At 62.4% G+C, this 13,869-nt stretch overlaps 1 protein-coding gene across 1 annotated transcript in view; it reads right to left on the bottom strand.

The window, feature by feature from the left end:
* Nucleotides 1-2,148: 2,148 nt before the first annotated feature.
* Nucleotides 2,149-13,869, bottom strand: part of LOC119104297 (basic salivary proline-rich protein 2-like) — a 14,359-nt gene continuing 2,638 nt past the window's right edge. The window contains exon 2 of the mRNA XM_037227994.1: nt 2,149-2,568. Coding sequence (XP_037083889.1) covers nt 2,149-2,568 — 420 coding nt within the window. The remainder of the gene's footprint in view (nt 2,569-13,869) is intronic.

Below are 13,869 nucleotides of genomic sequence, written 5' to 3'. Positions count from 1 at the left end.
TCGCGGCCATCGTCGCGGCGCCGGCGGCCAGCTGGTGCCGCCGCCGGGCCGCATTCGAGCCCCTCATCTCATCACCATCAGCGGTGTTTTCGTCGCAGCCGCGCCGCGCGCCGCCGCCTGCCGTATTGACTACGGCACCACTCTCCAATGGCCAGCAGACTGTGGCCGCGCGGCCCGCCTGCCGCGAGCGGTGACGGCAGCGTCGTTTGTCGGCGCTGAGCTCGCGCCTCCTATTTGTCGGCCGCCGGCCGCCGGGCACGCGTCTTTCTCATGTAGATTCGCTGGCCCATCGTTCATCGATAAAAACGTCAGCAGCGGCGGCGGCGGCGGCGGCGGCACAGAGCGATCGCCGGACGGCCGTTATTGGGTCGGCCCATTCAGGATGAAAATACTGGCGCCCGGGTGGTACAGTGCTGTGGCCGGGGGTGGGAAGGGGATGGGGGGGGGGGCGCCGGCCCACGCCCTCCCCTGGGGCGAGGCGTCAGGGCGTGCCGACAGGAGGGGCTGGCCGGATAAAGACCCCCATGGCGAACAATAAGACCAGCCACGTGCCAGGTGCCCGTGATCTCCATGTCTCCGTCGCCTCCCTTCTGGTACTTTTTCCAATATCTCCACTTCATGGACGTTCCCATTCTTTCTGCTTTCAGCATCCACCTGTTCTATTCTCACTCTTCTCATTGTCGACGATATCCATATATTTTTGCCGTTACCTAGCGTCTATTTTGTTTTGTTTTTTGCTCTCGTTGTATGATTCTGCAATTTTTTCAACACATTTGTTTTTTGTACCATTCCACATTGTCGTGTCCCCTTCCCTCCGCCTCCTCCCGCTGTGTACATACGTACATCATCTCTCCGCTTTCGCCGCCGCCGCCGCCGCCGCCGCCGCCGCCGCCAGGGACGGTGGCCCGTCTGTCCGGCCGCCGCCCGAGATATGACATCTCCGAGGCGGCTGGCCGTGAAATCGGGCTGCCGGCTGCTCCGATTGATTCACGGAAGCCGGCGCCGCGGAGCCGGCAGGTCATCCGTGGTCCGGTGTGAGCCCCGGAGCCGGCAGGGTCATCCGTGGCCCGGTGTGAGCCCCGGAGCCACCAGGGTCAGCTGTGGTCCGGTGTGAGCCCCGGAGCCGCCATGGTCATCCGTGGTCCGGTGTGAGCCCCGGAGCCGGCAGGTCATCCGTGGTCCAGTGTGAACCCCGGGGCCACCAGGGTCATCCGTGGTCCGGTGTGAGCCCCGGAGCCGGCAAGGTCATCCGTGGTCCGGTGTGAGCCCCGGAGCCGCCAGGGTCATCCGTGGTCCGGTGTGAGCCCCGGAGCCACCAGGGTCAGCTGTGGTCCGGTATGAGCCCTGGAGCCACCAGGGTCAGCTGTGGTCCGGTGTGAGCCCCGGAGCCGCCAGGGTCAGCTGTGGTCCGGTGTGAGCCCCGGAGCCGCCAGGGTCAGCTGTGGTCCGGTGTGAGCCACGGAGCCGCCAGGGTCAGCTGTGGTCCGGTGTTGGCCCTGCAGGCCGGGCCGCGGTGGTGGGCGGCACGGTCGCGGGGTCGGCGCTCCGCCGGACTCGTGGTGACGCGCGTGAGTGACGGCTCGGGTGGGCTGCTGACAGCGCCACTCGCCCGGGCCCCGTGGGTTGACGCCTGCTGGCGGCCTGAGGCTGGCCGCCCAGCCCGGCGCCTGTGTGCGGTGTCTTTCCAGCAAACGATCCTGAATGTCCAGCAAATCCAGCCGTTATAAATGAGTCCAAATCCAATCGTTATAAATGAATTTTGTCGTCGTTGGTTGCTGTTGGTCTCCACAGTTTGCTAGCGGTGTGCTTTACTGCTCTGTTTTCCCTTTGGCTGCTCTTGTCTGCTCTGCGGTCGTGCTACAGCGCTTAGGCAAACCGCGACCTCTGTCTCCCTCTCACGATCGTTGACAGAGCTGTTAGATATCGAGTTACCAATGACTCGCCCCAGGTCGGTCTCAAAGCGCCGAAACCCACACTACGAGGGACACAACCGCGGAGAGTTTCGTGAATGAGTCCGGTGCCAGGTGTAGCCTCCGCTCAGACGCACGGCAGGCGGTCTGTTGTCTCCCGGGTGGAAGGGCACCCCTTTCAGCGGCACCTGTCCACATGCGATGCGGGCCATTTACGGCGGCGCCGTCCCGGCGGGCATCATAAGACGGCACGGGGGCGGCGCTGCGAGTCCCCCTGCATCGGCTGCGAGTCCCCCTGCATCGGCTGCGAGTCCCCCTGCATCGTCTGCGAGTCCCCCTGCATCGTCTGCGAGTCCCCCTGCATCGTCTGCGAGTCCCCCTGCATCGGCTGCGAGGCCCCTGCATCGGCCGCGAGGCCCCTGCATCGGCTGCAAGTCACCTGCATCGGCCGTGAGTCCCCCTGCATCGGCTGCGAGGCCCCCTGCATCGGCTGCAAGTCCCCCTGCATCGGCTGCGAGTCCCCCTGCATCGACTGCGAGTCCCCCTGCATCGACTGCGAGTCCCCCTGCATCCACTGCGGGTCCCCCTGCATCGGCTGCGAGTCCCCCTGCATCGACTGCGGGTCCCCCTGCATCGGCTGCGAGTCCCCCTGCATCGGCTGCGAGGCCCCTGCATCGGCCGCGAGGCCCCTGCATCGGCTGCAAGTCACCTGCATCGGCCGTGAGTCCCCCTGCATCGGCTGCGAGGCCCCCTGCATCGGCTGCAAGTCACCTGCATCGGCTGCAAGTCCCCCTGCATCGGCTGCGAGGCCCCCTGCATCGGCTGCAAGTCACCTGCATCGGCTGCAAGTCCCCCTGCATCGGCTGCGAGTCCCCCTGCATTGGCGTGACGTGACGTGACGTCCCGCCAGCTGGCGCGGGGGACGACACTGTATGCCGTGCGGCGTCCTATCGGGGATGGAATATTCCGGCACGTTTGTTCTGCCGGATACCCGGCTTGCAATCAACGCCCGTGGAAGCTGTCCAATCGGACAACAATGCGTCACATGTAGGGAGGCAGCCCCTGGCCCTTTGGCCCGTGCGAAGCGGTCTGAGAGTTGGCTGACGCCGAGCACGTTCGGCTCCGCAGTGCCCCCACGAGCTCGCTGGCTGCTGCCCGCCCCCTCCCCCTCCCCTCGCCCCACCCGAGGAGCTCGCTGGCTGCCGTCTGCCCCCCCCCCCCCTCCCCTCGCCCCTCCCGCTGAAGGCCTGGCAACAGCCCCAGGCAGCCCTGAAGCGCTTTCAAAGTGGCCGGAGATTGATTCGTCGAGCTGGGGCCGATACACAGTGACCCTCCGCAAAATCGTCTGGCGTCAGATCATGGCAGCATGTTGACAGAATTGATCGCGCCATAGGGCGCGTGATTGGTGAGCGCCAGTGCGGAGCGGACGGCCTCCCCCCCCCCCCTCCCCCGCCCCCCTACCGTCCGTGACGGGCCGGCAGTCAAGAGCTCATTCCAATTCGCTGACACTAGCGACGGAAGTTCATCTCTATTTCCTGGGAGTGGCTGGGCGGACCTTGCCTTCACCTTTGTGAGTCCAGAGGTGCGGCTCCCGGGAAACTGCTGGTGATGCCCGGCTGGGACCCGAGAAAGGGCCTTCGTTCAAACCCTTAAAATGCTCTTAATTAGGTCACGGCTGTCCGGAGTGGGAGAGGTCGACCGTACCCGAGGTCAGCGTGCCATCATCCACTCTGGCACTCGTTCCTTGGCCAGTTATCCATGGGCCGTCGCGAGAGCCAGGGTGGGAGTACCGTCAGCTACTCCGGCATTCCCCCCCCCCCCCCCTAATCCTTGGTTTGTGGACGGGCGTGGTGCCGTGCCATACACCGAAGTGGATCGCTCTAGAAAACAAGACGGAAACACCAGCACGGGGACAGAGCGCGAGCACGATGTGATCAGGGTCACGGACGGCAGTGACCTCACGGACGGCGGTAACCTCGTGTCTGACTGGTCACGTTTGACCCGAGCCCTCACAGATGTCGCGAGCGACCAGGAGCGTGTCCCACCCCGCTGTGGGTGCCCTCCCTGGTCTGGCTGAAGAGCACTGAGCGTGTCCCACCTCCGCTGTGGGTGCCCTCCCTGGTCTGACTGAAGAGCCCGGAGCGTGTCCCACCCCGCTGTGGGTGCCCTCCCTGGTCTGACTGAAGAGCTCTGAGCGTGTCCCACCCCGCTGTGGGTGCCCTCCCTGGTCTGACTGAAGAGCCCGGAGCGCGTCCCACCCCCGCTGTGGGTGCCCTCCCCGGTCTGACTGAAGAGCCCGGAGCGCGTCCCACCCCCGCTGTGGGTGCCCTCCCTGGTCTGACTGAAGAGCCCGGAGCGCGTCCCACCCCCGCTGTGGGTGCCCTCCCTGGTCTGACTGAAAAGCATTGAGCGCGTCCCACCCCCGCTGTCGGTGCCTTCCCTGGTCTGGCTGAAGAGCACTGAGCGCGTCCCACCCCCGCTGTCGGTGCCTTCCCTGGTCTGGCTGAAGAGCACTGAGCGCGTCCCACCCCGCTGTCGGTGCCTTCCCTGGTCTGACTGAAGAGCCCGGAGCGCGTCCCACCCCCGCTGTCGGTGCCTTCCCTGGTCTGGCTGAAGAGCCCGGAGCGCGTACCACCTCCGCTGTGGGTGCCCTCCCTGGTCTGACTGAAAAGCATTGAGCGCGTCCCACCCCCGCTGTCGGTGCCTTCCCTGGTCTGGCTGAAGAGCCCGGAGCGCGTACCACCTCCGCTGTGGGTGCCCTCCCTGGTCTGACTGAAAAGCATTGAGCGCGTCCCACCCCCGCTGTCGGTGCCTTCCCTGGTCTGGCTGAAGAGCCCGGAGCGCGTACCACCTCCGCTGTGGGTGCCCTCCCTGGTCTGACTGAAAAGCATTGAGCGCGTCCCACCCCCGCTGTCGGTGCCTTCCCTAGTCTGGCTGAAGAGCCCGGAGCGCGTACCACCTCCGCTGTGGGTGCCCTCCCTGGTCTGACTGAAAAGCATTGAGCGCGTCCCACCCCCGCTGTCGGTGCCTTCCCTGGTCTGGCTGAAGAGCCCGGAGCGCGTCCCACCCCCGCTGTGGGTGCCCTCCCTGGTCTGGCTGAAGAGCATTGAGCGCGTCCCACCCCCGCTGTGGGTGCCCTCCCTGGTCTGGCTGAAGAGCACTGAGCGCGTCCCACCCCCAGCTGTGGGTGCCTTCCCTGGTCTGGCTGAAGAGCCCGGAGCACGTCCACCTCCGCTGTGGGTGCCCTCCCTGGTCTGACTGAAAAGCATTGAGCGCGTCCCACCCCCGCTGTCGGTGCCTTCCCTGGTCTGACTGAAGAGCCCGGAGCGCGTCCCACCCCCGCTGTCGGTGCCCTCCCTGGTCTGACTGAAAAGCATTGAGCGCGTCCCACCCCGCTGTCGGTGCCTTCCCTGGTCTGACTGAAGAGCCCGGAGCGCGTACCACCTCCGCTGTGGGTGCCCTCCCTGGTCTGACTGAAGAGCCCGGAGCGCGTCCCACCCCCGCTGTGGGTGCCCTCCCTGGTCTGACTGAAGAGCCCGGAGCGCGTCCCACCCCCGCTGTGGGTGCCCTCCCTGGTCTGACTGAAGAGCATTGAGCGCGTCCCACCCCCGCTGTCGGTGCCTTCCCTGGTCTGACTGAAGAGCCCGGAGCGCGCCCCACCCCCGCTGTCGGTGCCCTCCCTGGTCTGACTGAAAAGCATTGAGCGCGTCCCACCCCCGCTGTCGGTGCCTTCCCTGGTCTGACTGAAGAGCTCTGAGCGCGTCCCACCCCCGCTGTGGGTGCCTTCCCTGGTCTGGCTGAAGAGCTCTGAGCGCGTCCCACCCCCGCTGTGGGTGCCTTCCCTGGTCTGGCTGAAGAGCTCTGAGCGTGTCCCACCCCCGCTGTGGGTGCCTTCCCTGGTCTGGCTGAAGAGCTCTGAGCGTGTCCCACCCCCGCTGTGGGTGCCTTCCCTGGTCTGGCTGAAGAGCTCTGAGCGTGTCCCACCCCCGCTGTGGGTGCCTTCCCTGGTCTGGCTGAAGAGCTCTGAGCGTGTCCCACCCCCGCTGTGGGTGCCCTCCCTGGTCTGGCTGAAGAGCTCTGAGCGTGTCCCACCCCCGCTGTGGGTGCCCTCCCTGGTCTGGCTGAAGAGCCCGGAGCGCGTCCCACCCCGCTGCGGGTGCCCTCCCTGGTCTGGCTGAAGGGTGACGCTGGACGCGCTGGAGCGTGTGGCAGCTGGAATGCCGGCTGTCGGCCGCCGGGGACGGGCGGTTTGATCAGCCCCAGTGCCCTCGTTGGGCGTCCGTCGAGCGTGACTGGGTCGGCAGTGTTCAGACGAGCCGGCCATTCTGGGGCCAGTCTCCGGCCGGATGTACGCCCGCCTGCAGAGAACGGCTCCCTGAGCACTTTCCTATGGGATCGCTCGATCGAATGGCATCTGAAGCGATTTGTATTTGAGGTGCAGTCGTGTGCGAAGCGTTTTGACGATTGCTGTCAGAAGGAAGTACCTGGCCGCCCATTTTCACCCCAGCGCACGCTGATTTGTGACGCTCTGCTGACTGACTGGACTGTTGAGCCATCTCAGGCGATAGGCGACGCTCTGCTGACTGACTGGACAGCTGAGCCACCTCAGGCGATAGACGACGCTCTGCTGACGACTGGACAGCTGAGCCATCTCAGGCGATAGGCCACGCTCTGCTGACGACTGGATAGCTGAGCCATCTCAGGCGATAGGCCACGCTCTGCTGACTGACTGCACTGCTGAGCCACCTCAGGCGATAGGCGACGCTTTGCTGACTGACTGGACAGCTGAGCCATCTCAGGCGATAGGCGACGCTCTGCTGACTGACTGGACTGCTGAGCCACCTCAGGCAATAGGCGACGCTCTGCTGACTGACTGGACTGCTGAGCCACCTCAGGTGATACACGAGACACATTGTCAATCAGCGGATCAGAGGCCAATCAACGGCACTGGAAGCCGAAGAAATGCTGGGTATGAGACGGTCGTTTCTGCTTAAACCGGCGGAAAGGAAAGGCTCTAGTGACAGCTTTTTTGGTAGGACATTAAACCATCTCCGAATGCCGCACTCCGAAAGAAGAGCTTAATCTCTTCACATGGACATCCTTCTACGGCACAGTTTTCGCTTACCGCCAACCTTCTGTTACGACTGCTGTGCTCGTGCAGACGAGCAGGCGTGCAAATCCAGCCCCGTACCGGCCAACGGGACTGGCCGCACTGGACTGTCGCCTGCGTCTATCACACACCGGCTGTCTAGCTGTCCCGTGCGGCTGTCCAGCTGTCCCGTGCGGCTGTCCAGCTGTCCCGTGCGGCTGTCCAGCTGTCCCGTGCGGCTGGCCAGCTGTCGCGTGCGGCTGTCCAGCTGCTCCGTGCGGCCGCCCAGCTGTTCCGTGCGGTTGTCCAGCTGTTACGCGCCGCTGTCCAGCTGCCACGTGCGGCAGTTTGCAAACACTGAGCTGCGCCGAGTTGCTGACGCTCAGTGTTTGCAAACAATAGACCTGGTGCACCTGTCGGGGCTACTGGCTTCACCGTGTACACTTCTGCGTATGCACCGGCTCGTGGCTGTGACCTGAGGCAGGGCCGTTCTGGCGTGACCTGAGGCAGGGCCGTCCTGGCGTGACCTGAGGCAGGGCCGTCCTGGCGTGACCTGAGGCAAGGTCGTTCTGGCGTGACCTGAGGCAAGGTCGTTCTGGCGTGACCTGAGGCAGGGCAGTCCTGGCGTGACCTGAGGCAGGGCGTCTCTCGTATGACCCGACTCGCACCCAGCGTCCAACGGCAGAATAAAGCCGCACAGACTCCATGCGTCGTCTGGCGAGTAAGGCTGCAGTACCGCCGCATTCGGGCCGTTCGCGTCGCTGGTGATGCGGTGGTCGCCTCTGGCATGTCTGTCCTTGCCGTTGTTACCGTTCCGACTCGTCTGGGGAGGGTCGTGCGGAGGCTGGTGCTGACGCCGACTCCGGCGCCGCGCCCTGCCGTTCTGCTGAGTCGCCAGTCGTCGGCGGACGCCTGAGCCGCCGATGAGGCCGGTTGGATGTGCAGCACGAGCCGCTGGTGTTATCGTCGCACGGCGGCCGCCCCCCCCCCCCCCTCCCCCCCCCGGGGCCCCTGGCTGAATTATTGTGGCATGTCTGGTTAAAGTCGGAATCATGTCTGGCCGAATATGCGTGTGTGAAGCTGTGCGCACAGATGAGGCTCATTCTGGTATTCCAGATATGTTTCACTTCGCGGGAAATGCTCCTTTTCTCCTGCCTTATCTGTGAGGACAACGTTTGAAATGATATGCTGCAGTTGTATGGTGCCACTCATCTCGGTTAATGGCGGAAAAGTTGGCCCTGCGAGAAATCGGACATCCGATGTTTTGCAATCGTGGCAGAAAAAAAACAAGATAGAAAAACATCACACTTGTCAACAGCCTTAGCTGAGATAATCCGACCTTTTATTAACGCATCTCGATCATTGCAAAAAGGAAGTCGTCTTTACTGCATAGTAACTTCCGCTAAAACTGAGATAATTGGTGCAAACTCTGAATCTCACACTGCCGTGAACTGTCAGAGACGCTCCTGGGGGCTCACTGACGCTGGTGGAGTCAGTGGAGTCATCCCTGATGCCTACCCTATTCCAGCCCACCGTGCAGCACCATGTGGAGCACCCCACCCTGCATCAGTGCCGCAGCACCACGGTGGTATTGCAGAGATGGTCGTGTCCAGGTGCGGCCGTTCCTCCTGGCCGGTGTTGTAACGCTGCCCGCTGCCGTTGCAGAGGCTGTCGGAGGCGGCGACTGACGGTGCGGCCGGCCGGCCCCACCACGAGGTGGTGGCGCTGCTGCATGAGGAGCTGCTCGGCATGGACAGTCTGGTGAGTGCCCTGCGGCCGCGCTGCCAGTGGCGCCGGAGGGTGACCGGTGGCGCTCGGGAGGCTCGCTGCTTAGCTCTGGCAACCGATGTGTTTGTCTTTGTTTTTATGACTGTCCGAACCTTTCAATTGAGTGGATTTCTGGGATAAGCCCTCACTATCCAATCGTGAAATTCCAGGTGAGCGGAAGAAATTGGTGGCGAAAGTTGAACGTGCCGCGGTCCTTGTCCGTCCCGCCCTCTGACCTCACCTGACATTTAGTGCGGCCGCTGCCACCAGCCGCAGGTCATTCCAGTCAGGGGCAAATAGCAAGCACCTAAAGTGATACGAACTCATCAGTTCAATGGAGGGTGGATCAGAAATGTACCGCTGCTGCTACTAAGCCACTATTTAAGTTATTGAGGTACTTCTACCACCACTACTACTATTAGTAGTAGTAGTAGTAGTGGTAGTAGTAGTAGTAGTAGTAGTAGTTGTGGCAAAGCCACTTCTTTAACCAACTGAGTTACCGTGGTGGATAAGTCGAGTTTCCTGCGAGTTGGGTTTACGGATAGCCAGGTCTTGAGTTATAATGTGTGACTGCGCAGGCGATGTGAAATCCTAAACTTAATGCTGTCAGCGAGCTACTTGTTTTCCAAAGGAAGGTATCGTCGACACCCGCCAAGGATGCGTGCAGAACCTCCAGAACACTTTGTTGGCTGCTTCGTCTGTTATGCCCCCAACCTTGCTTGACGTTATCTTAAGGTCCCGGGCGTTTGCGTGGCTCTGTCACCCATACGTCGGGTGAAAGGGCTCTGCTGTCCACCTCCGCTCCCAGGTCAGCGATATAGACACACCGCAACAGGATGTTGATCCTGCCTTCGGTGATTGGTAAAGGCCTGGCGACGAGGTTGTTTCTAGGAACGCATCAGTCGACTTGTCTGGACTTAGTCCGGAATTTTGTGAATCCAAACTATCAAGCGTGTATTACCTCCGCCCCCCCCCCCCTCCGGACGTGACCCTCCAGTGGGGTGTGAGATGGGACAGACGGGACCGGCCGGTCGGCCGGTACACGGCTTCGAGCCGTCGCACATCGGCGGGGCGGGGGCCGCGCCGAGCGGCGAGCTTCCTCTGATCATTCACGGAGAAGTGTGCTAGGCGCCTGGCGAGGCGACACCATTAGACCTTCTTCATCGCTGCAAGGCGTCGCGGTGTGGAATATTGGGGCGATGATTGCAAATGCCGGCGCCGCTGTGGCGGAGGCCGCCGGTGATCTTGCCGGGGACTCTGTGGCCCGTCCTCGCTCGGGTGTGCCGCGGCTGCTGGTGCCGGCGCCGCTGTGGCGGAGGCCGCCGGTGATCTTGGCGGGGACTCCGTGGTCCGTCCTCGCTCGTGTGTGCCGCGACTGCTGGTGCCGGCGCCGCTGTGGTGGAGGCCGCCGGTGATCTTGGCGGGGACTCCGTGGTCCGTCCTCGCTCGTGTGTGCCGCGGCTGCTGGCAGCAAGGGCCTGATTACGAGCGCGGCCTGATGAGAGAAACCCGAGCTGAGGAGTAGCGAGAATGTCCGTAACGAGCGGTCCCAATGTCCACGAATTCACCGCCAGGGCGGTTTGAAAATAAAACTGCATTGCCTTCAAGTCGCTCGGGCCAAGCATTGTCTCCGATGTAGGGGAGTAATGAAGCTTATCGATGTTCTGGTGGTGTCATTATACACATTTCCCAGACTATAATGGCCGCTTCGGCATCCCTTCGGCGTGGCCTGTGCACCGCGTGAGTCACCATCGCAGCCCCGCCCCGCGGTTTTGTGTGTCTGCTGTCTGTCTGCTGCGCGTCTCCTCTTCGTGGTGTGCCGCTCCGTTTGGTCGGCCCGGCGGCCATGGGCGAATGATGCGGCCTGCAGCGTCACACCGGCCACACCAGCTGCCCAGCCGTGTTTGGTCGGCCCGGTGGCCATGGGCGAATGATGCGGGCTGCAGTGTCACACCGGCCACACCAGCTGTCCAGCCGTGTTTGGTCGGCCCGGCGGCCGTGGGCGAATGATGCGGGCTGCAGTGTCACACCGGCCACACCAGCTGTCCAGCCGTGTTTTTCCATCGCCAGCTGCCTGTGAGGGCGGCTCTGCCAGACAAACTGTTCTCAGCGGTGCGCACCGGTGCCTGGGCCGTTCCGTCATAGCCTATCTGCCCTGGGGCGCCTGCTTGCGACTGTCGCCGCCGATGTTCTCGCCAGCTTGTCGTGCGGCGTTCCCTGAGTCCGCGCTGCCTCACTGCCGCTCAGTCCGCCCGGCAGCGGCTCTGTATGGTGAGACGTTTCCATCCTGTCTGCTGCTGTGATGTACTCGGCCTGTCCTGTGTCAGTTCAGTTCGGCCCGTCGTGCAGCATGTCCGGGTGTTCTGCCCCGGCGCAGCTCCACCTCTGCCCCGGCGCAGCTCCACCCTTCCCCGGGGCAGCTCCGCCCTGTTTGCCGCCAGCGATGTGTCCGCCTGGCCGCCGGGTGTGATTGCTGTTTGCGCCGCCGTTTGGGGCTGTAGCACACTGGCGTGTTTACGGCGCGCGCCGATATCACGGCGGGTTAGCTCACGTGCTGAAGCGTCAGAACGCCGACAGCGATGTTTCCTTATCTGCTCGTGCGTCAGCGGAGAGCTTTTTAGGTCATTGGCGTGTCTTGTTTGCTTGAGTGGCCAGCGGGATGGTGGTGTTTGGTGCACGAAGTTGAAAAACCATTACTTGTAGTCCTGCTGATGGTGGCAGAATGTGCGTTGAATCTCGAAAGCGGTGGGTGAGGACACAAGTGGTAGTGGATTTCTCTGAGGAAGTAGCCAAAAATGGAATCTGATAGAAGGAGGTTTGAAGGATGATCAAGATGACAACTGGTCTGGGAAGCATGGACTACACACAAGCCACTGACATTGTACGCTGCATGCCTTTCATTCGATGCTGTAAATCCTGTCCACCAGGACCAGACCGGGCGGAGCGGTGCTGAAGACGGCATGCATTCCCTCGCTCCACCGCTACCGACCACCTGTTGACAGGGGTGGTGTGAGTGATGCACCTGTTGAGGGCGCGGCCTATGCCTATGGCGGCGTCCTCAAGCGCCACCCGTCACCACACCCACCGGCAACCCTCTTCAGCGTGCGACCTGTGGTGCCGTTTGCCGGCCGGCTGTCGAGCGCGCGCCACACCTCTCGACCTGGGCCGTCGGCCACGAGCGAGTCTCGCGCGCCAGCCATCAGCTCATCCCCCACTGCCAGGGAGCTGAGCCGCAATTTATGACGTCGACAAAAGCGGGCCGGCGCGCCGCCGACGGCCGCCGTTTCAAAAAGCATCGTCGCCGTCGAACGCGGCCGTTCCGCCCGACGGCGGCGGTCGATATCCAAAAAAAAAACGGCGCGTTCGCTGGCGTCATTGTCTCGGGCGGCGGCTGGTCGCGACCAAGTCAGCGCTGCTGAGACGCGCGCATCGGGTCGGCATGCCACGCGGGCCGCAGCGCGCCAGATGGCCCGGGCGCGCGTTTTTTACGGTGACGGGTCCGGGACGGGTGCCAGGGTGATCGGCGCGGTTTTGCGGCACGGAGGAGGGGCCGCTAACAGTGGGTGTCGTTTCGTAGAGGGATGCGCATTGAGCGGAATCCAGGTTGATTGCACTTGATGGAAGTGCTCGGCTCGAGGTGTCAACTGTACTCGATGGAATCCCCCCCCCCCCCTCCCCGCTCGCGTGTTCTGTGTGTGTGTTGCTGTTACGACCGATGCTGCCGAGCTTGGTGGCGCACCAATGGCCGGAGCCCGGAGGTCGGAGCCAGTCTCAGCGTCTGCCCGCCACTCTTCTCCGACTCACGGGCGCCGCCGCTCCCCACGAAGCCGGCCGATCGCCGGGTTGTTCCGTACCTGGGGTGCCGGGCGTCAGAGGTGGTCAGAGCTCCGGCCTGGACCCATCGGCCACCGGTGGGGTGTGGCCTCTCGGCGCTGCTGGGCGCGGGGGCGCACACTGGGGCCCCTGCTCCGGACACGGCAGTGGTGGCACCGCTCCCCGCTTCAGACAGGGCAGTAGTGGCACCGCTCCCTGCTTCGGACAGGGCAGACTTGTGTGCTTTGCAGGACACCGTTAATTCTGCAGGCTTGGTAAATTCGTACCGATAGAAAACATGACTGATTTCAACAGCGACATCTTGCTGTGAAACAATGGTTTGTCCGTGCCACCGCTGCCGATGTGCCGGGAGTGGAAGGGGTTGAAAACAATGGACAGTCGCCAAATGTGCCGAGAGTGGAAGGGGTTGAAAACAATGGACAGTCGCCAAATGCTGGCCATATCCACAAATGGTTTTTCCACGTGAATGAGGTCGAACTTGACAATGATGGACATTGTGGGCAGGCTGAAGTGAGTGGCAGATTTATCAAACTCATTTCAGTTCCAACAGAAATTGACAGCTGTCCCAATTTTGTATGTGTGCCACGTTGTGACCTGTGCCTCGCGGGGGAACTGTAAGTAGGATCGAATCACTTGACTCAATAGCTCCTCATACGCATGTCCATATCAATTACAGGTATGCTGAAACACTATTGCTTGCATTTCATTCGAATCGTTCAGTATATGATAAGCTCTTATCCGCTTTGACTCTGTGCCTTACTTTGGTTCGTGGATGCAAGTCAAGTTCATCCTCGTGGCATAGCCTTCGTTCGCGCGTATGCCTTTTGAGCAGCTTATCATTCTTCGCATCACGTTCTTGGACACACTGTCACATTCTCAGCTTTTAAAAGTCACAGAAGACTGCAGGCCAATTGAGGCCGGTCATTACTGGATATAGCTGGAGATAACTGGTTAAAGCCACGGGCACGACGTTAGCTGACAAGAGCCGTGTCTTGTTTTACTGGCTGTGCTCCTTCCCACCTCTAGGTTGGTTATTTAACATGCATAATCTCCATAACCATGCGAGTTTGGCTATTTGACTCGCGAACTGGTCGTTTAACACGCGACATTTACATCGTTCAGGTCGTCTTGCAGGCGTCATTTTGGTCGTTCGGTCGGCCGTTCGCCGCACGTCATGGCCATCAGCCTGAGCGGCGCTCGTGGCCGAGCCGATCGGTCATCTCGTGACCCGTCCACCCAAATCGGCGCCACGTGCCGATATTGGCGCGC

Source organism: Pollicipes pollicipes, unplaced genomic scaffold (genome assembly GCF_011947565.3).
Source record: "Pollicipes pollicipes isolate AB1234 unplaced genomic scaffold, Ppol_2.1 Scaffold_6052;HRSCAF=7182_pilon_pilon_pilon, whole genome shotgun sequence".
Taxonomy (NCBI): Eukaryota; Metazoa; Arthropoda; class Thecostraca; order Pollicipedomorpha; family Pollicipedidae; genus Pollicipes; species Pollicipes pollicipes.
This window is presented reverse-complemented; position numbering and strand designations above follow the sequence as displayed.